Source organism: Chroicocephalus ridibundus, chromosome 2, assembly GCF_963924245.1.
Source record: "Chroicocephalus ridibundus chromosome 2, bChrRid1.1, whole genome shotgun sequence".
Taxonomy (NCBI): Eukaryota; Metazoa; Chordata; class Aves; order Charadriiformes; family Laridae; genus Chroicocephalus; species Chroicocephalus ridibundus.
Window position 1 is genome coordinate 125,812,744 of NC_086285.1, and position 23,366 is coordinate 125,836,109.

Below are 23,366 nucleotides of genomic sequence, written 5' to 3' on the forward strand. Positions count from 1 at the left end.
TGACATAAGAAAGCATACAAATGGTCCTAGTCAAACATCCAGCCACTTGCATCATACAGCGCCACAATCCGTCAACAGAAAACATTCACACTCTCTAACTGATCACAGATTTTAGTCTAAGTGATCCTAGAAAGCTGAAAGTTAAAGACTTTTTTTTTTTTTTAAGGTCAACTTTGAAAAGGCAAGAAGAGGGAACTGGAATGGAGTTAGATACAACTGGATAGTTAAAAATTACTAGAATATAAGAGACTGCAGTGTACCTACTAAGGCTTAATCTATCCTTTTACCAAGAATAACAAATTTTATTTCATCACAAAGGTTCAATTACTCAGTGTACATTGAAAACTATGCCCAAAATAAAAGTTGTAACAAGTGAAAATCTAAGGTATGTATTCAGGAGAAGCAAGGGGGGTGAGGTATAAACTTAAAGTTCCAGCCTGTAGGAGCACGACAATAACCTTAGAAAACTGCAATTTTAAGCACATTCATAACAAGTGTTATTTCACTTTTTACAGAAGCAACATTGCCAAGTTTACAGTGCACCCCAGGTAGAATTAAAAATTATCTAAGTAGTAGAAGCCTAAGAGGAGAAATTACCCATTTCCAAGAGAAACAGGTAAATCAATCTTAATTGCTGTCCAGCTGCTTTGGATGCCTTAATTTGAAAAAACTAATCAAAATGGTTTTGTTTTTGTTTTGTTCTACAGAAATTCTCTAGAACAATGACCTGTCACTCTTAAGAAGAAATACTACACCCGACTCAATTCATACTGGAGCCTACATAAACAGCATAAACAAACTTTAAGTCAGGCCAAGTATAACGTTGAAGTAATTCAAAGTAAGTATTAATACAAATTATACTGATCTGAAACAAGTACAATGAAAAACCCATTCCCTGGATTTATATTTATAAGCCTTACAGATACTACATTGCATCAGAATATACGACTGACCACAGCACAACTTCACACATACATATAAGTACTTAGTTGCAATGCTTAACCTCACAAGCAATCTACTCACTCTTTCTAGCAACATTATCCTCTGTTTTTCTTCAGACATATGGACATTTTCACTAAAAGAGAAAGAAGAAAATGGATAGGTTAAAAATTAATTTTTTTTTCATGATCAAAAAAATTATCTTTCCCACTCCTCCGTCTTCACTAAGCGATGACAGCCATGTTTTTGCTAGCACCGTGGGAACAGCACAGAAAGATACCTTAAGAATCAGCATTGACATTTCTGGCAGGTTTTCGGGGTTTGTTTTTTTGGTTTTTTTCCTTTTCCTTTTTTTTTTTTCTTTAAACCCAAGGAGCTTCTTTGTTGCAACAAGCCAGTGAATTTTCAGTCATCGATCAGTTTATAAAATTCCATGGGACCATTTCTGCATATTTTGCATTACTTTCAAAACATCAGGATGAAAGATACAGCTCCAAATGCTTTAGCAGTTAACCCTTGATACTGTGGTTCCACTCTACAATGTCATATTTTCCTAATCTTTGTAGTTTAAAAGCTCTGTGCCCTGGGACTGTCTGGTAGAGAGACGCTAATGTGAACTTGCTAATTGTCTCTGTTTATCTGCGAGATAAACTGAGCACTGGAATCACAGAATCACAGAATCTTCAGAGTTGGAAGGGACCTCTAGAGATCATCTGGTCCAACTCCCCTGCTAGAGCAGGATTGCCTAAAGCACATCCCTCAGGGCTGCATCCAGGCGGGTCTTGAAAATCTCCAGAGAAGGGGACTCCACAACCTCCCTGGGCAGCCTGTTCCAGTGCTCTGTCACACTCACCGTAAAGAAGTTTTTCCTTGTATTTGAACGGAACTTCCTATGTTCTAGCATGATAAGAATGATAATGATAAGAACAGGATAAGATAATGTTAACAACCTAATAAGAAATCTCCTAAAAACATGGCGAGAAATTCCTAATACACTTAAAATATATTTTTAAAAGCAGGTTAATAGGGAAGAAACAATATCTTTTGTAGTCCAAACTGATTTGGTTGGGAAAAGAAAATGGACAAGTTTTTTGATGCATAGTCCATTCATCCAGTCTGACAAAACATGCTATAAAGCCAAGAAAAATGCCACGTAGAACCAACAGATTATAACTGAAGCCATGCTAGTCATTAATTCATTTCAGTTAAAAGGCTGTTTAGCGCTCATGTAATATGAAGAAGTCAACAGAAACCTGTAATAATTTCTACCTATTTATTACTTGACTTTTAGTACATTGTGTCAAAATATTTTGTTCGCAGGCTTAAATTTTCAAGTGCTTTTGTAATCCTGCCGTGAAATTTCAGGACTAGAATAATTACTGTAAGAAACAGTTCTCCTTCTAAAGATGGGGCATTTCGGTATTTTATTGATTATCAGAGCAAGTTTAGTTTGGTAAGCAACAACTGTTCTCACCCTTGCTTCCACAAAGTTATTTAGTGCACTGGACATACTGTTCTGGGTTAGGCAGCATTGGCTGAGATGTGCACTGGTTAAAGAGAATGTAAGTAAATCTAAAAACTCTGCTTTTGCTTCTCTGGCAAAAATCTCATTCCAGTTGTGAGTTTTCCCAGTCAGGTTCATTACTTCTGTGAGAGGTAAGCAGAAGTCTGAGATCGCTCAAATAGCTAGTGGCACAAAAGTGAGAAACTGCATAGGCTGCAATTTCTTAATGATCTTCCACAAAGATTCTAGGTAAAGGGGTAGCAACTAAGAGCTTACAGTCAGTTATTATGTTTTCCTTTCAACAGTGTAGTAAAAACTCGCAAGCTGTATCAAGTGGGTGATTCAAAGATGCAGCCAATTTCTTCAGGTAAGTGCTCTTAATGAGCAAAAAGAAGCTCTTAATCCTATTAGGGGTATAACGAAATTAGTGTGGGATTCTAAGCATTTTTTCATGCAAATGAGTACAACAAGCATTACAGTGTACAGTTCTGGGACATAAACGGTATTCCGAGAAGTCTCAGAAATAAGAGCATATGAATTTTTTTTTTTTTATTTAATAAGATGACGAGATCTGTCTTCCCAAAACACCTCATTGTACTGAGGTTACTGGAACAAAGCAGACTCACTGTTTATTCAGGGTAACATGACACAGCCTACGGTATTTACCAACTTCACAAATGAGATAGCCTATGGGAGGATTAGGAGAAGAGGGGAAATCTAACAACACAATCATAACTGCTGTATTAAAAAACTACTGCAGGTGTAAAAGCATAAAATAAAACATTCCATGTGACTGCTAATATTTAAAAGCGCCTTCCAATTCAAATCCATATTTCCTTAGACACCTTAAACATTGAAGGAAAGGATCTTAAAATGAGTATTCCCAGTACAAGAGAATTAAAGAAATGCAATCTTCCACCACAAGGAAGTAGAAAGCATTAGTGTGAAGAACAGTTCTCATGAATTAGTAAAACGTACTATTTCAGTTTTCTCTTAGGCTCCTACCGCAGAAACATAATAATACTGTGGATATTTTAACTTTTCTATTTTTCCCAGGTTTTATATGGGCTTAAAAAAAAAAACCAAACCAAAACAAAACCACAATTGTGATGCCCTAGATAAAATTTCTTCACCCTTCTTTCCTGAATTTTCTCCCAGTAATCTACTCTGAATGGATTATCATATTGAACTAAGCACAATAATAGCTGAGTTACCTTGTAGTAATGAGTCCTATTTTAATGCACCCATTTCATGCACTATTTCTTTTGTCTTATTATAGTCAGAAAGTACATGTAATAGAACGTGCTCATTTTAGTAGAGATTTTTTTAAGCCTAACATTCTACATTTGTTAAAGGAAATTTACAAAAATTGTTAAGAAAATTGAAAAAAAAAAAAAAGGATATTTGCATGCATCATCACAACCCCTTCTCTTGGAAGGGAGACATCAGACAGTCTTTACTATTCAAAAACCTTCACAAAATTACTAAAATTCACTAAAAAAACAACACCTTAGAGCAAGAGTCAAGGCTCTGAACTTGATGTACATTTTCATGGAAGTCAGTATTGAAAAAAAGCAGAAAGTATATCCACAGTAGGCTGGATTCCTGAGAACAACCAAGAGGACGGCTTTGTACCAGTCAGAATTAAATTAACCAGTCAGAATTAAGAAAAGTTCAGAAGACTTAATAGTCACGTACTCAGACCAGATCACAGTCTAGAAGCTTTACACTTACTAGGCAAGGCATTATATGCCAATAATTAAATTATTGCAGTTTTTTCCCAGTCCCATCACGCTTTCTACTAAGTCAGCAGTGCATCGCAGCTGACAGTACTGATGATTCAGAGGTTACACAAACAAAGGGATGCTGAATACCTGTCCTTCTCTCCAATAATACAAAACATCAATCCATCAAGGCCACTTAATCAACCTCAGTCCCATTACTTGTTTTGAATCCTGAGGATTCAGCCCAATTTCTACCAAGCACAGCTATCGCCCCTTCCCCTTTATCGAGGAATGTTATTATGCTACCCCACAGCCCTCATGTACACAAACAAGAATAAAGTTTTCATTTGTTTTTTCAAATGAGAGCCAGCCACTGTTCAAAAGATATGCCAATAACATAAAGCCACCCACCGGGTCCTCCTAGACCACTATTACGATTGTTCTTCTGCCATTTGACTTACATTTCATATACTTAAGCCAATTTTTTCATCTAACAATTGCAGGGCCAGATTTCACCTTTAAGTTGCATACTTCTAAGTCATTAAAAACCACATATTTCTGATGACTGTGACACCCCAATTGTACGCGTACATTTAAAATAATACTTTTAGTAAGAACATCAAAGCAGAAGGAGTGTTAAACATGCTCATTTGTACTTCACAACACCCAACAGCACACGCTTAAAGAACGAGAGCATGCTTATGTATTTCTGCTATAATGCCCCACACTTACTGCACAGCCATCATACTGGTTTCCATCGTGGAGTCCAGTCTCCCTTCAGCTCCAATGTCAGAAACCAGCCTGTCTGTGTCAGTGGGAATATCAGCTGCGCAGGCTCCACAAACTTCTGAAGCTGCCACTGAGTAGGTTGATGGAGAAAAATTACTACTCCTCAGTTTATTAACTTCTTCTTCAAGCTTCTTCTTCTCTTCAAGTAAGCGAGCTCGATCTTCAGAAAGTGTTTCAATCAAATCTATGACACAAGTAAATAAAAATTCTTCTAATATCAGCAGCACTAAGGATCAAAACCAATCTGTAGTGAATGGAATTATCCTATTAGAAATGACGAATGATTTATTTAGAACATTGCTTACCCTTATCTTTTTCTTGCTGTTGCGTTAGCATTTTTAATTTGTCACTAAGATCATTAATTATGTTTTCTTTTTTCATTTTCTCTCTTGCCAGAACAGTGTTAAAGTTGGTCTGAAAACAGAAAGAAGCATTACTGAAATAAGAAATGTACCATATAAGTGTAATACAAAATTCATCACTAGAATAAAGAAGTACCAAAGATATCGCTCATTTCCGTTTCCTAAACTATAATTAAACAAGGAAGAAAATTTGCTTACATATTACTTTGGTGAAGAGAGAACTTGACTGAACATTTTATTTTGAGGTTTTTCTCTGTAACAATTTTTTTTTTCATTTTTACCCTCCTGTTCACCAAGCCCAATATACACATCGTAAAATTACAAAGAAATCATCATTTAATAAAGAAATAATTTGTAAGTTGTTTTATTTTTTTAAACATAATACTTTATATTCCAATTAATATTCCGCAGTTGCATGTTTTATATTAAAAAACAGTTTCTTTAAGGATTAAAATGGTTATTAAGATAAAGCTGCACTGCACCAAGACATGTTACATGCAATAAAAAAGAAAAATATTATTGATACACTAGAATAATATACGGGAATCTGCGTTAAAAATAGATTTCAAGTCCTGCATTAATGCCTCGGTGAACAACTAAAGCAGAAGTTATACATGAATCCTGGCTAATTAGCTTGAATAACTGAACGTAAGAGGCTAGCACACCCTTCTGTATCAGTCTGACCAATCTGCTCCCTGAATCCTTCCACTAACCATTAAGCCCTCACCCCTTCTCCTCTTGCAGTTGTGCTGAAGAGACAGACAAACACTAACAGAAATCATCTATTAAAAGGACATCTTAAATCACAATTTCACTTTTTTTGGTGAATTTTAAGATCCAGTCATGACCTATGATGATCAACTCTCATTCTTAAAAAGCAAGCTATTTAGTGGACTACACATCTTACATAGTGGTGCCCAGCAGTATTTGGTACATGCCAGCATTAAAAAAACTATCAAGCACAACAAGCATAAGTCACACCTCTAAGATAACTTTACAAAGAAAAAAAAATAAATAAATTTCACATCAAGGGTGAAGTTCAATACCCAGAATATTCAGTGAGCCAGTCTACTATGCTTTCAGCACTGACCAGTACACCTTTTTTTTCTTTAAAAAAAACCCCAAAACACAGAAGGTTCCATTTTTCACTGGAATTTCCTGTTAATGCATCAGAACCTTTCCTTTCACGCTCCGCTGCATGAATGAAGACAATTATTAAATTGTGAGGAAAATGGGTTAATTAAGGCAGATTCTGATGAAAAAAAATGTTACAATTACCTATGTTATGTATAAAATGTTTCAATTAGATATACTATGTAAGGCTCACTTCAGTATTAACGCCCATAGTCCAAAAAATCAAAAATATTCCTTTCTTTCTAACTGTCTGCAATTTTCTGCTCTCTGCACCAAGTGATTCATAGCAATCGTACACCAAGCTGGTTGATCACTACCACTGTGTCTTTGTCCTTATTTGATCCCACCACCGCTAAAGTAAGTAGAGGTGCTTAAAACACAAAATCCTTTCTTAGTGTTTAAATGCAACAAAGCTGTAGATAATAGCTGTTACTAAGAGAGATTTAATTTAAGAACTTAAGACTCATCTACAAATCTGTGAGATTCAAGATGTTTTGAAAGGAAAAAAAATGTGTGGATACATACATAATTATTAATCCAGTGCAATATGATTTTGTATCAAGGTATGGAGTATGTAACAAGTTTATTAAGTAAAATATAACATTTGTTCTAAATCTTACATGCCACCTGCCCAGGCTAATAACGTTTAAAAGCCATTAAGTAGCATTTCAAACCAATTAGTATTTCAGAGAATGAATTTTGTGCTGCCCACAAGTTTTGTGCTAACTTTAACAATACTTAACTGGTATCTTCCTGGACTTCAATAGATTAAAGGATTAAAAATTTACAGCACTAACTTATCAACATAAGCAAAAGTGAAAAAAATAACAAAAATTGAATTGGTACTGCCCAGTTCACAAATATTAAAGGTAGGGTGGTTTTTGGTTTTTTTGTTTGGTTGGTTTGGGTTCTTTTCTTTTTTTTTTTTTTTTTTTTTTTTTTTTTTTTTTTAAGTATTGGATTCCATTAACGCATACTCCAGATAATAGTGCAAATTTAGAATGTACACAGAAGGGCCACATCGAAAAAAAAAGTCCATAACTTCAAAACAGCAAGAGAACACATAGTTGTCATGGGAGCAAAAGCAATAGAAAAGAATCAGTTTTACCTGCTGTTCTGCAGTGAGCGATGTTCTGATGTTCTGCATTTCTTCATTCTTTCTTTTCTCTTGTTCTTCAAGTTGCTCCAAGAACTTCATTTTTTCTTCTTGAAGCTTCTCTTGAAGTTCAGCAACCAAGCTTGATTCAGCAGATGATTCAGCAGGAGGACTTAAAAGAAAATGTTTAGGCTTTAAATTTGCAGCACACACAGAGTCCCAGAATACACGAAATAAGCACACACAGAAGAAGGCAAAAGTTCATTTTGAGACATTTTTTCTGAAATATTTAATAAATACCATATTCTAATTAAGTCACTACTAATCTTCATTTCTACTTTTTAATCATGAGCATCTTACCAAATTCTTACTTTTGGGCATTCTGTTTTTTAGTGTACTACACCAGCTCCTCCAATTTTGAAGTTTGGTTGAGGGGGGAGGTTTTTGTTTTCATGTTTCTAACATAACAGAAGGCATGGAAAGCACTAAAAAGAGGAACAGTGATGATCAGCTCCCTGAAGATTCTTAGTACGTCAAAATGCAAAGCCTCCAGAACTATCACATAACTATAGCAATTCAGCAATAAATCAGATGCCAAGGAATTCAGCATGGGAAACTCAGGCTCTGGCTTGCAGAATTTGGAGAACAGTAGTCATGATCGTAACCAAAGGAAAGCATCGACAGTCATCAAGACAGGAACGATGAAGACTTTAAATGGCTCTTGAAACAGGCAATGTTATGTAGGCCAACTATTTTCCATTACCAAAATAAAACCATTAACTACCATTTGGCTTGAGTTATCAAGAATTGTAATTGAAAAACACTGGGATACAGAAATCCCTTTGTTGAGCAACATTTGTTAAAAACTGCATTATTTTAGATTTCTACTATGCCTCTACACCAGAATCATATTTAATATAAAGAAAATCCCCCAAACCTAACTATCCATTATACATGAATATGTTAATGGTTTTCTCTAGTCAAGCAGCCTGAAGGTATGGTCTCCTGACATTAGGCAGGCTGTGCTCAATGCAAAACATCGTGTGCTGAGATACCAACACTCACAAGTACAACTCCTAATGCTAAAAATGCTACAAGAATTCTTCTTGCTTCATAATGCAAAGCTGCTCTTTTAAGGCTATGGGCTACAGAACCTCAGAGACACCAGAAAGGCTAAGCACAGAGACTATGAAAGAAAACTGAATTGCAGAGAAGGCAGGGACCCTAAAATTCTGATGACTGCATACTGGATGGGAGTTTGGGTATCCATGAAATGACCAGTTCTAGCCATTTCTACAGTGTTTGCTTTACCACACAATCCAGCACATACGTGTCTACCTCTGTTTTGACATCAGTTCTCCCTATCACACAGAGCTCAGGACAAGTTTGAGAAGTGTAGAGAGGAGGTATGTCTGCACTTTACTTTACAAGCAACAAAAATTCACTCATATTATTACACATTATCTAAATGCCACGTTTACACATTATCTAAATGCCAAGTTTACACATTATCTAAATGCCAAGTTTACACATTATCTAAATGCCAAGTTTACACATCAGCCTAAACCCAACGCTATTAGCTGCATTAAGAGCAGCTCAGATAGGCTGCCTGGACTACTGACTGACTGCAAACAACACCCAAGTAAAGGCTATTGCTATTCTGCAAAGGATGCTAACATACATTCCTAGTTTTTAAACCTCATCACTATATCAGGTATTGGATTTACACATTTAATCTGTAAAGGTCTCGACAACTATGGCAATAGTGACACTGCCTAACTTTTTTTATTTTTTTTCAAGACACCAAAAGGACATTTCTTCAGAGATTGGGATTCCTGTGCAAGTAAACACTGTACTACTTTGAGATGACAAAGGATGTATTTAGCAACACTATCACTGTTCTACCACATGGGCATATACTGAAGAAACAAAATATTGTGCAATAGCTATGCACTCAAAAAGCTCCTAAGAAGTTGTAAATAAAACAGCTCTGAAAGCCAACTGAAGTTCTCAGAGTGGCAAAACAACCTTTGACATCTCAAAAATCATAAGGAAAATAAGCAGAGAGCAAAGCAAGTCATGAGACACCCAGGCAGATCTTTTTTCTGCCACTGAGAATGCATTTTTTGTGCTGGATTAAGTTTCATTTTATTTCTAAATTAAGCCTAGCTGGGAGAAACATCACATGCTCTACAGAGAAGTTTCACTACTGATGACGGTCTGATAAAAGTTGCTAGACAATACCAAGGCTGGAAGACACCACAGCCATAATTCAGTTTTCACGCTAGTCAGGATTCCTGCGCTATTTTCACATTCTTTACAGCTTATAAATCTTTTAACTAACCAGCAAACCATTTAACAGTGAAAGTCATTACAGAAACTCTGTTTTTCAGTTAATCTTGGCTAGTACATACTACACACAGTAGAAAGATTGAATAGGAGAGTTACAATGATGAGCTACAAATGATGACTTGAATTTTAGGCACATTATAACCAAACCACATTAATTTTCCTATGTTGGTAATGCATGCATGGGTCACAAACATTCCTTTGTCACTTCTAAGTATTTTTGTTAGTTTTCATGTAAGCTCAAAAACTAAGTTCCTGATACCAGTGCAACGCCCAGGTCAAATTTAACAATTCCATCTCCCCGTCCATGACTTCCAGATGGCCAATGTAACATTGCTCTGTCAGAAAAGGGCATCCATCTGACAAGCATATAGGCACGTGCCAAATAAAAGTTGGTTTCTACCATTGCAAGTTAACTGCTAAACAACAACTGAGTGAGGATAACAAGTCAACTCAAATTACTGACGCAGCTTGGGGTCTTAGGAACTCAAAAAACCAAACAGCTAGACAGTGACTTTGAAATATTAAGACAGATTCACATAACATATATGCCCTCTAGAGATAAAACACAGCACGTCTTTATTCCAGAGAAAAAGCCTAACAGCAGATTAAAGGCACAAAGAGCAGCCTTAGAAGGCAATGCATATTTTAACGTCACACTGAAAAATAAATTACTTGGCAGAGCTCATAACAAACTACTAACACTTCTTTAGACTGAAGCAGATATTTCTTTGAAATACATTACTATCAGTTTTATCCAGTTTGTATAAGAATACACACAGCTGTTCTCAGTTGTTCAAATTTAAGTGTAGATGGTGAATTTTTAAAAAGTCTGATGACTTTTTTTCCTGTTGAGTCAAGTTTTTAGAACTCCTACATTGCATTAATACATAGAAAAAGAACACACAGTTCATCTTTTTTCTCCTAATTTTACTAAGAGAATATTTTGTTCAATTAAGAAGGGCAGTTCTTAATTTCATCATATCCCAATCACAATATTAATTAAAAAAAAGTAATATTATCTTGATATAATTTTTTTGTGCACTGACATACAAAACAGACACTGATACAACATCATTTAATGATGGATATGTTTGCATATCAAAATCCTGAGGAAATGGGACTGAAGTGGATAATTCAAGTGAAGTGGATACTCAGATTTCCCTTGCACTATGTGAATTGTGCATGTGTGTCAGAGACTCTGCATAACCTCCCCTCTCCTTCCCTTTTCTTTTTTACATTACATTGATATTTGAAAGTTAAATGCTAACTTAAGTCTGTATCCATATTCTGTACTACTCTTCTGGCTTTTATGCCCATTCTGTCCATTTTATTGGTCTTTTCCCATTTCATGTACTTGGTATACCATAGTACCTAGAAAAAATGCTTTATTTAGGTATTGTACAAACAAGATCTATCTGCTGCATTCTGTCACACTAGAAGAACATAAACAACAAATTCTAGCATTTCAAAATAGCATATTGTTTCTAAGCAGTAGTCACACAGAAAAATGTTAGTATTTCCATTCCACAATATCATAATCTACTCTGCGGAGAGGCATTATGAACTAGTAAGTAGGTAGGATATGAGAAGTCAGAAAGAGTAATTCTAGGCATTTATGGGAAGGGAAAATATGTTTTTCTTTTTTAAATGGAAAAACACTGCAGAAATTGACAATGAAAAACAATGATGTTAGGATGTTCTTTAAAATTATGTTGCCCATGTGCATTTCATTATAAAGCTCAAACTGAAGACCCTGAAACACATAACGGTGGCAGCTGAAGTCAATGGGAGTCCAGGTAGCCATGGGGCAGTTCTCAGTCAATCACAGATATTCCCACACACTTTTTCATGCCACTGTTAGCATCAAGAGTGTATAGTTAGCCAATACAGATATGTAAGAAAGATACCAGCCTAAAAGCTAGCCACTGCATGCTCACACAGTGCTAATACCAGAGCAACGTATGAGAAAGGATAGAGAGGCTGAGACCATCAAAATTGGTATTTCAAGCAACAAGCTATTGTGGAAACACTCCTTCAATGTAACGCTACAAGACTGAAATACAAAACTTTCATTGCTGTCTGGAAATAATATTGTATAAGATATTTTACAATCTTTAAGATTAACTACAGACACAGGAATATCAGTACCTATAAAATGGAAGTAACTTGAAACTTGAATATGGAAACCAACCCAGATGAATACTATTACAATGCATAGAAATTTTACTTGCTGCATAGTACATCACAAATATACCATATTAATTACTTTAAAATACTAGGAAAACACAGCAACTTAATTCTTACAGTACCTCCGATTTACTTGCATCTCAAGTTGTTGTATTTTTTCCAAAAGCCCTTTTTCAGCAGCTTCCCTCTGTAATTCAAACTCTTTACAAGCAGTTTGTACTGCATCCTCTTTTTCACAATTGAGCTTCTGAATGAGCAACTGCCTGTCTTGTTCTTGGTTAGATACTAACAGTTCTTTCTCTTCCTTAAGCTTATGGATAATAGCTTCATATTTTTCCTGCTGCTCACAGAGAGACAATTTTTCTGTTTTTTCTTTTTCTAGGGCATTCGCTTCCAACTCTAACTTACTTTGTAGCTCTGTTATTTGCTCTGAAAGTCTTTTTTCGGCCTCAGAAGTTTTTTGATGAAGAAGCGTTACTTTATTTAGTTCGGTTCTAAGCAGGTTTGACTCTTCTTCATATCTGTCTACCAGCTCAGAAATGCACTGATCTTTCTCAATTGTCATCAGAGTCCTTAGTTCCGATAAGCCCACTTGATATTCATCATTGTTAATTTGTATTTTATTGTTTAATTTATCTATCTCCCTTTTTAAGCTTTCTGTTTCCTTATCAATCTGAGATTTTAAGGTCTCTTGTTGCTGGTTTCTGCTTTCTTCCAAAAGAAGCTTCATTTCATCAGTTTCTGCCTCCTTCAGGGCAAGTTCAACTTCTAATTTGCACCTCAAATCAGAGAGATCTGAAAGCTTGAGTTGCAACTCTTCTACTTGTTGTTGTTTCTCTTGCACAACTACCGCATGAGATTCCTGCATTTGTTCAAGTCTATGCTGGTTCTCTTTTTTTAATTTGTCTAAACAGTCCTTGTGCTCAGCTAGCACCTTCTCAAATTCCTGTAAATGCCTGGCCTGTAGGTTGTTTTCCAGTTCTTTTAAATGGCTTTGCTCTAAACTCTCAAGTTCTGCCCTCAGAAGTTGTAGTTTTTCATTGTTTTCAACATGAAGTTTTTTCAAGTCTTCAAGGACTATCTCACGTGACTGTCTCAGTTCCTTAATTTCACAATTTTGTGTCTCCATTTGGCATTCCAATTCAAGTAATTTCTGGTCTTTTTCATTCTGAAGGCAAACTACAGCTTCTTTCTCATTTTTCACCATTGCAAATTCATCATTCTTATTCTGAAGAACTTCCTCAAGGCCTAATAAGTCACCTTTTAACTTTTTAATTTTCTTCTTATTTTCTTCACCATCCTCCACTAATTTATTTATTTTAGTTTCATATTCACTTTTCAAAGACTGTAATTCTTTTTGATGTTTATCTTTTAGTGTTTTTTCAAGTGAAAGTTTTACCTTCTCAATGGTATTTACTATTTCTAATGAAGTGCATTTTAAAGAATTAGAAAAGTCACATTGTTCTCTTTGTACAAGTGTTCTAAAGTGGCAAAGATCTTCTTTTATACCTCTTAAGTGTACCTTTGAGTCTTGGGCAATAACCTTACACTTCTCCACGCAAGCACTGAGAGATGCATTTTCTACTGAAACGTCCTTTACACAAGTATTTGTATCTTGCATACGCCTATTGTCTATTGCATTGATAACTGAAGAATAAAGAGATTCCACCATCATTTCTGGACTTTGTGGATCACTTATTACATTAGGAGACACTGGATTTTCTTCTATTACAAATTCATTTACTGCTGACATAAAGTCAGATTCTGGACTTTCTGCTAATGAATCCAAGTCTAATGATCCTTGCTTAAGAGCTTGCTCCAAGTTTGGATGGGCGATAGTTTCAAAATCAAATGTATGAGCATCAATGCTGTCTGGAGACAGCTCTTCTAATGGAGCTGGGGGACACACAGGCGGACAGAGGGGACCCTGAAGACTGAGTGATGGAGGAGTTCTTGAAGAGGTAGCAATTGCGGTTGCTGTTGTACTTTCCATCCTTGGTGTGGTAGCAGATTGTGGCGATGCTTGACTATTGGAGGCCTACAAGTTATAAAATATGAAACAAACATTTAACAAAGTGAGAGGCGAAACTGTTAATAATTTAAATTGATTAAAAATTCCCAGGCAAAACAAAAGTTAAAAAGTCAGCCTTGTTATTCATAACAGTCCGAAATACATATGACTAAAATTAAAGTAAGAATTGCAGAAATTCAGAGAGATTTTCAGTAAGTTTCAAAAAAGCACCATTTGTAAATACATAAATATTAAATGTTCATCTATCCAAAATTCCTACATAGATCACATATAATTGTATTCGAAAGTCCTGAAACCTAAGTTTGGATGATACAAGGTCTGAAGTAACCAGTCAGAAATACTGGTTACTTTGTTTTCTAACAGCCTATTGATTTCAGTTTTCCTAATAATTTTGTTACTAAAATATTTTTTATTGCAGCCAATACTGCTTATAAAGATCAGTGTAATCCACTCACTATTAATATAGTAAACTAAGGCAGCATATAAAAAGCTTTACTACAACAAAACTTTTGTCTAATAACATATCAAAAACATGCATGAGAATTGTTCTGCTTGTGAGAGTGTAGCACAGTGTAATAAAGGGCACATTCTAATTAAAAGCAACACCCTGACTTTTCAGAATGCAAGGCCTCACAGTCTGAGTAGAATTCCTCTCCTGCCCCCCCCCCCCCACTGCTCCTACCACTCTCAATTTTTGTCATTTTGCCTCTAGACCTTGGATGCCACCAAATCTGATTCTGTAGCAACAGATCCTTCAATATTCAGCTGAAAAGCTAATGGTTAGAATAATCACGCATAATCATCCATGAGTAACGGTTTGTAAGCCAATACAAAGATTAAATGAAGATTCTCCACCTTCATGGAACTGTTCCCAAGTAATTTTGATCAATTCCAGTGGTTTTTTTATTCTTAAAAGGCTAAAAACTTCCCTTCAAATCCATTTTCCAGTTAACTATGATTAGATAACATGTTTAAATCTCATTATCATCAGCTCTTGTTCGTTACTATATGAATTATAAAGCAAGATCTCAAGCTCCAGTGCATAATCTGTTGTAAATTCATGCACAGTTTTGGAAAACGAATCTTTGCTATTCCAAAGACATCATACTTTTCCATACTACCATGGAGTATATACTTCAAGTGAATTCAGGTGAAGTTTGATTAATAAATGGTCAACCTGTAGTATCTTATACTATTAACTATTAAATACAACAGGGAATATAAAAGCCCTAATGCCAACAATAATATCATCTGTAGATTCTTAGAACAAAAATATAAACCTGAAGCTTCAGCAAGTGGAGAACACATCCCAGTGGAAGCCAAAAAGCAATGTACAGCCTCAGTATCCACCAAGGATGCATTCCTGAACAAGTTTCTAATAAGATGGATAGCAAAGCAATGTTTCCTAAGAAAATTACAGTGAAATACGTGGTCAAAATACATAAGGAGAGTATCTGTGACACATAGGATAAAGAGGCATGAGCAGAATCATCAGGATCTGGAAGAGATGTTGAGTTTTTTGAACGGATCAGCATTCTGAAAGATCTCAGTTGCATTGCCTGTAACACCATAGCTCAACCATTACCTTGCTTTTCCATCCTTCATCCTTGAAGGACTTGTTTGATCTTATTCATCTGAGGAACGTGACCATCTTGAAAAGAAACTGTTCTTAAAGACTCATGGGAATATTTGTAGTAAGAGATTCCTATAAGATGTTCAGTCTCAAAATGCTGGAGATCTTTCAGAATGGTGCTCTTCTCCAAAAAGCCAACACTGCCTCCAGCTGATAATCCTGATGATCCTGCTTATGTGCCTCTTCCGAACCACCCAGCACTGTCTCCATGCATTAAATCATGTGTCTGTTGTTCTTTAGTACTTTAGTTTTTACTGAAGAAATTTTTGCTATCCATTGAACTCAGCTACTTGACTGGTGACAGTTAGTGGAGCTGGGCAATAAATGGTCATTAACAAAACTCAAAAAAAACCCAGACAGAAGTGACAGGTATCGGACTGCTGGGACTGCTGATGTATAAATAGCTGATTTGTGTTTTCTCAATCTTTTACAAATGGCTGCTATCCAAAAAGGGACCCTGCTCCTCTCTGTACCATGTAAATGTTCTCTTAATGGAGATAAATTGTGACTAACTGAATTCTGAACTAAGAGTTAAGAAGAATCTATTTCCAGCTCTGACACTCATCTATTCAGCAAAACTGTATTTACACCTCACCTCTATTAGCCTTTGCATCTATATGAAAGTAAATCATATAATGATTTTTAAATCCAATGATGAAAACCCACTGTAAAAATCCTTATGTTCATTATATACAGACTATTGTCTTTATAAAAATGAATACAGGACAGGAGACAAAAAAACTTGAAGGGAAATGCTGCTTTTGTTAAAGGTACTATTAGTCCAGGTTTTCCCTTGGGTTTAATTTCAGTTTGTTGTTTATCTGAGAAAATTTAGAAAAACAAATGTTGAAGGATACTGTATACACTGACACATGCCCAGATTCAAAGCATATGTTTTAAGTGACAAACATTTAACACTGATAAACCAGAACTTAACAGTAATAACAGCTAGCATCACAGAAATCAGTAAGCACATGCTAAAAGACGACTTTAAACACTTTGAATATTAGAAGGCCCTACAGAAAGCCACATGCAAAGGAAAGGTATTTACTTTTGTCACCCCTGCAGAATCATCCTAGAAGGTAAAGAGTAAGGGCACAGCATGAAGAATAACACACACACACACACAAAAATATAACGGTCACTGTGTGGAGCAACACTCTACTGAGCTTGATTTCTTCATGACCTGGGGCTGTAACAAATTCCATGTCTTTGCAGAGGCCGCTGTGAGCTGGCTCTCTAGTTAGAGTACCAGATTTCTGCCTAATGAAGAATTAAACCTCATATTTTGAGTAGCTGAAACTATACGGAAGACTTCGTTTACAGATGCCTATTTCCCTGAGAAGCTGGTGCCTGCCATCTGGTCTATTTACAATCTACAGGCAGCAATGTATGCATATGTCATATACTGTAATTCCTGTGGTGACAAAGGAAAAGGAATGAAGAGCAAACAAGAAAAAAATAGAAAGCACAGACAGAGAAGCAGAGTTAAGTTCTCAGGTGTTGCTGGATTACATGCCTTGTTCTAGTTATGTTACTATGATTGACATAGTCAGGGAAAGATTACAAACAGTGTTTGAATTCCAAACTCAACTAGAACAAATGGTAGATTCACCGTCTGATTTGAAAAGCCAAATCTCTTACAAGAGAAACTTTTAATACCAAAGGATCACATATGTTAATCACCTACTAACCGTGCAGAAGACACCTTAATCATCTTACCTGACTCCTACAGGCACCTTAACTTTCTCCTGGACATCTTTAACCCAATCACTGATCTGCTTAAACTTTGTCTGGATTATGGAAGTGAGAGGGCACAGCAATCTTTGGTGTGAGACCATTAAATTACAAAGAATAAGCACAAAGCTTTAAAAAGGAAAACATTTCAGATTTAAAAAGTAGTAAACAAATTAAAAATCCACAACAATGTTCTTTAACTACTCTGATATAATACTAAAAAAAAATAAAATAGGTTATCAGAGAAGCACATTATCATTAATGTTCCAGGAACTTGAAAGCTGAAATAATAAGAGTTATGGGGATACTTAAGACATACTACTAATGTACCCAATAAGGTGTTGGATCTCCTCTCTGACTTGCTCTTTGCTCACTTGTCTGCAGCCACAGCTTTTCACTCCTGCCTAAAGTAACTATCAAAACAGCAGCTGTTGTGGCTGATGCAGTAGGATGAACTTGTCCCCAACCCAGACAGAGATAAACTGCTGCACTCCCAACAAGCTAGAGAAACTATCCCAGTCTAACTTAAAAGAACCAGGCTTCTGCTGCCACTTGTGTGGAAAGGGAGGTCGGTGTTGAATGTCTCTCTTCGGGAGAGTACAAGAGCAACATTCTGCTATATGGGCAACACTTAACACCTGCACAGACATTGCCAACTCGGGCAAAATATATCTCACAGTTCACCAACAGAGTGTGTAGGGGCACGAAGCTACAGGTATCTTCAGGACTACTATTAAATGTTTATTCATCCTTCTAATTACGTACTGTAAATTCCCAGCAATACTAAGGATAAGAAAGGAACATTTACAAATTATTTCAGTAATTTCACACAAAAAAAGAACACAGGCAAAAGGACTATAATTTAAAAAACACTTCTAGATCATCTGCGGAACAAAGCAACACAGAGAAAGGCCTAGTATCTTTCATCAAGTCATCAAGTAACAACAAGAGCACTGTCATTCAGAAAGAAAAATATCTCTGGCAGATTATCTGCTTCAATTCCAAAAAAAAAAAAAAAAAAAGAGTTCAAATGAATCACTGAAATTACACACAGAGATGGGTGTTTTCAAGATGACATCATGAATGGCCCAGCTCTGACTGTGCAATGCAATTTACTCTAAGGAAAGAGACAATTATCCGAATCTGTCTAAGCACTTGACGTTTCTGAGTCAGACAAGAATCCAAACTGGTCAAAGCACAGCATAAGAGAAGAGTGGAAAAAACAGCTTCCCCTGATCTGGCAAACATCTTTTTTGTGAAGCCAGACACTGATAAAAGTTTCTCAGATAAGCAGATAAGTTTCTCAGATAAGCACGTCTGAGCCAAAAAGAGCAAGCCATGAAGACTTGAACAAGTAAGGCAGCTTTGCTGTTTCTTTTTCTACTGTTATTATATTTAATTAAAAGTTGCTCCTTTGATTTATTTCACACTCTTCTGACACTGCAAGCCTTAGCAAAAAATTAATTCATTAGAACACCTGTCACTATCCCGGTTTCTTTTGAGAAAAATTTTAGGATGCTTCAAGTTGAGGGTGGATGTCTATATTTCAGAGCATGGTCTGTTGAACAGCATGTTCAGAAAACTCCCAAATTTCACAAAATTTACACCACTCCTAGCCATTCCATTGGCTAATAAAGCTGCCAGGCCCTAACACTCTTGTTCTTAATGGTTGTTCATATAAAAACCATCTAAAGAAAGAAAAGCGCTCAGACATGATATATGACATGCTTTTTCTATATTACAGAACAAAGAGCAGCCCAGATCTCATATTTTACGTATATGAAAGACTGCCAGTAAATCTCTTGTCCGAGTCCCAGAGGAATAAGAAGATAGAGGACTTTGTCACCTGGTTTAAACAGGAATTTGCTAAAAACCTTCTTCTAGTCAGCAAAGTGCATACAAACACTTACGACGCAGAGAACAACATAGAATCCCACATAAAAAAGAAACCCAACCTGCTAAAGAAACCAAATTTGAACCAGTCAGCTTCATATAAAGCTTTAAGCATTGCTAAATTCACCCAGAGTTTCACTGGGACAGGCTACAGTCACAAGCTAAAAGGACCCTGTTTGGTGTATTAAGAAAGTTAGTGGCTGAATGCACAGAAATGATAAAAAGTAACTGGCACAAGCAGAGCTTTTAGGGGAAAGAATCTGCTTGACAGGCAGAGTGAAACTAGGAAGAGATCTTTTTGCCATCTGTTCCTTCTATACGTGAAGACGACGACTGCACATATTTTTCCCTTCCCCAAAAGCAGGACTGCAACAAGGGAGAAGGTGACACATCAATATTCAGGCTACCGGGAACAACCAGCCAAGGCCCTAAGTTCTCCTTAACTGTTTCTGGCAAAAGGACTTTTTGCAGCAATGCTAAAATCTAGAGAAGTAACAATTTCATTAAATACAAACTAAAGTGACAAAGGCAAAATGCACACATTCTGCACACAGAAGCTTGAGAAATTGTCAGAAAAACAGAAATATTAACAGAATAATTCTACTTCTACAATTTCTGTGGAATATAAGTGTCTGTTAAATGTTAAGATGACATCCAATAACACCTGACTATACCCTAGATAGACTCACTTTGCTCACTGAAGAGCTCAAAATTCTCAGAATATTTACTAGTATGCAGTTAGAAAGGAAACTATTATTATGCAGTTATGAAACAAACTAATCTTTACATCTGGAATGACAGTTTCTATCTGACATGGCTGATAAAACAGTATTATGAAAATACTCTGCTCTCTTGAACAGAATATTCTCTTTTCTTGGTAAAGAAAAACAAAAATACCTTTTGTTCATTCAGCAGGTCTGTAATGGTTTGTGACATTTCATCCAAACTCTGTGCTGCCTTTACCAGGTTATGTAGAGCACGTACATGCTGGTGAAGAGGTTCAAAGTCACAAAGTATGGGAACCCTTAAAAACAACATAGGATTAAAATTTTTTTTCCACATTGTTAATCTAATATTGAAATATATTAAGTTATTATGTGTATATTCCCACAAGACTAAGCTTCCCTCTGTGTAAGGTTTGTACTTTCTTCATTTAATCCATTTTACATGGAAAATCCCCTAAGAGCACCTGGTATTTGTGTTTTAAATTAAGAACTTGAGAGCTTTTAAGGAGTAGATAGTGATAAGCACAATGATGGGGAAGTAATATGTCAGACTCTTTCCTTCTGTGGAAAACGTTTACCAGTAGTATCTAAAGTAACAGTAACAGAAAAGAATTTATAGTGATTAGATCTGTAATTGAAGCACTTGTGTTTGCAAATGACTCTATTCTCTCCAGTTGGATTCTCTCCAACCCAGCTCTTCCTTTGAAGTAGCTATTAATTCTCTACTATTTCATTGTAATGATAGATAACCTAAATTAAAAGACTGATTAATGTGTCACGATCGCATTGCAAGTGTTGCAAGATAAGCGTTCAATTGCAAGTTTTCTAAGCCTCTGGAAAAGCAAGATTTATTTAGTTTTTCTTGAGAGTCCGTATATCCAGAATTTTTAATTGTTCAGGAATAGCTCCACTGAAATCATGAAACAGGAGTTCACTTAGACTAACAAGACAATGAAAGCATTTTGCATTCTCTTTTCTATGTATAGAGCAAGTGCTATCTAGTGTCTTTTTGTAGAATTAAGATTTCAGTAATTGTTCAAACATATAATTTCAGAAGACTGAAGCACTGTAAGTAAATAGAAGCATCATTTTAATTATGCAGCTTAGGGGTTCAGTGCTGACAGAAGAGGACTTTGTACTGGGTCTCAGTTTGCCTATTACTTGCTCTTTGGATTTTAGATTTTTTTTTTTGCTCTAAGTTTCTTCTGAAGCTCAGTGTCTACCAAGGTGTGCAAAGAGTCACCCACTCGAGTTGCAAGTCCACCACTATCATTAATATTTCCATCAAATGTAATCCTGAGCCCAGCAATCAGGAGAAATGTGGCATAATCCCACCTCTATTGCCATCAAGTGGAAACCTATGTCACTACAATTCAGACCAACTAAAACAACTCAGTTAGCGACTAGTTTTCTGAGAATAGCAAGGCAAAAATTCTTCCTGAACTCAGTCCAAACTTTCCAGGAGGGTCATAAAATTCTCACAAACCCAGAATTCAGGCAAACGTCAGCAATACGATACTATAGTTTGCGGTTTTTTCTTGCAGAAACACTGAGGAGCAAGCCCAAGAGCATAACAAGAGAAATTAAAAGGGTACATCAGCTGCATCATGATCTAGGGCAAATCCAGTGTCAAGCAGACTAAGCTCACTATACTTACTTTTAATTCCAAAAGCAATACTGTAAGGATGGCCGGGAATTCTGAATCAAAAAAAATGTCAGTACAAAATAGAGGTGAAAAATGCAGTGAATTCGCCTCCTGCACTGTGCACCAATAACAGGTATCAGGCTGATACTTTTGGTGAACCTGACAGATGAGCATCCTCCTCTTGGATTTACCTCATCCTCCTTTGTGGGATTGTGGCCTTGGGGCCAGAAAAAGACAAAAGGAATATCATCAAATCTCTAACTGCAGATCTCTTCCAAGAGAAGGATGATGGATACATGCAGCATCTGATTATGGTCATACTGACAGACAGATCTCTTCCTAGACAGAGCCTACACAGAACTTGCTACTGCCTATTTCTTGCCCATTATCTTGGTTGGCATTTCTCTGCTTGCTACAGGTTTAAGACATATAAGTTTGAAAGCTCACTCTAACAGTCTACTTTTCCAGAAAGACATCTCCAAATTCTAGGTAAGAAACTAATCCTGTCGAGTTGCCTGTGAGACAAAACAGGAGCTTTCCTGTCTAAATTTCCATGTCTGCCTCATTGTTGGGAGATAAGAAACACAGAAATAAAGCTTTGCTCAAAATGATGGACTTTCATAGACAGCAGAGGCACTTAGAGAATATACCTTTTCTTAAAATAAGTCTGTCAAAGAAAAGGCAGTAATTGAATACAGGAGATCTCTATGATCTCATGCTGGGCTAAAGAAATTTATTTTATTTCCTCCAGAATACCACTTAACAAAGAGCAAATAAAAAAAACCCAATCTAATTCTGATCCAACAAAAAGTTATGAATTTCAGTTTAAAACTGACAACTGGTTTTTTTTGGTTTTTAGCTCTGAGGCAGCTCAGAGGAACATCCAACATCCTTGACATCTCAATACAGAATACATGTGTTCAAATCATCCCAGCTTCAGTACGTGAAGCATGTAGATAATATGTATCTCCATTAAGTCAGTGAAGACTACAGCTTAAGAATGACATCAGTTCAAAAAATATCTTGCCCATTCCTTATGAAAAACGATCTCGGGAGGGAGCGGAGGGGGGGCAGCTATTTTCATAACATACAGTTTAAAAAGGTGCTTTACCTGAGTAGTGGCTGTACTTCTGACGGACAAAAAGACTGCAAAAACTGCAAGTCACTTAATGAGATATCTGGAAGCTCACTGTCAAATCTGCGAGGTTTTCGTGTCTGTATGAAGAAGAAATTAATTTACACATTGTTAAGGTAAATAATATCAAGATAACTAAAGAAGGATTAAAAAAGAACTTAACTAATAACACAGAAAAGTTGGTGTTAAGTTTCTCTCACAAAAAAAAGTCTATTTTTTTTTTTTAAAGGAACCATGCCTGGCCTCACATCCCTAAAAATAATAATTTACATTTATAGTCATTGATCTACCCATACTCAGGCAACAGTAGAATAGAGTATTTCAGTTGGAAGGAACCTCAACGATCATCTAGACCAACTTCCTTCCTATTACTAAGCTTCATAAACGTTAAGGTTGTGCTTAAAAAGTTAAGGGATAAGAGATGATACTGAAGCTTTCTTTACTGTGCTGCTAAACATACAGTCAAATATTAATTCTGT

General features: G+C 36.1%; 1 protein-coding gene across 3 annotated transcripts in view; it reads right to left on the reverse strand.

The window, feature by feature from the left end:
- Positions 1-23,366, reverse strand: part of RB1CC1 (RB1 inducible coiled-coil 1) — a 77,674-nt gene that overhangs the window by 10,461 nt on the left and 43,847 nt on the right. For all 3 annotated transcript variants that reach the window (XM_063326860.1, XM_063326859.1, XM_063326861.1), the window contains 7 exons: positions 22,864-22,967; positions 20,280-20,406; positions 12,210-14,125; positions 7,561-7,720; positions 5,262-5,370; positions 4,900-5,140; positions 1,024-1,075 (listed from right to left, as the gene is read on the reverse strand). In XM_063326860.1, the coding sequence (XP_063182930.1) occupies positions 1,024-1,075; positions 4,900-5,140; positions 5,262-5,370; positions 7,561-7,720; positions 12,210-14,125; positions 20,280-20,406; positions 22,864-22,967 (2,709 nt within the window). The remainder of the gene's footprint in view (positions 1-1,023; positions 1,076-4,899; positions 5,141-5,261; positions 5,371-7,560; positions 7,721-12,209; positions 14,126-20,279; positions 20,407-22,863; positions 22,968-23,366) is intronic.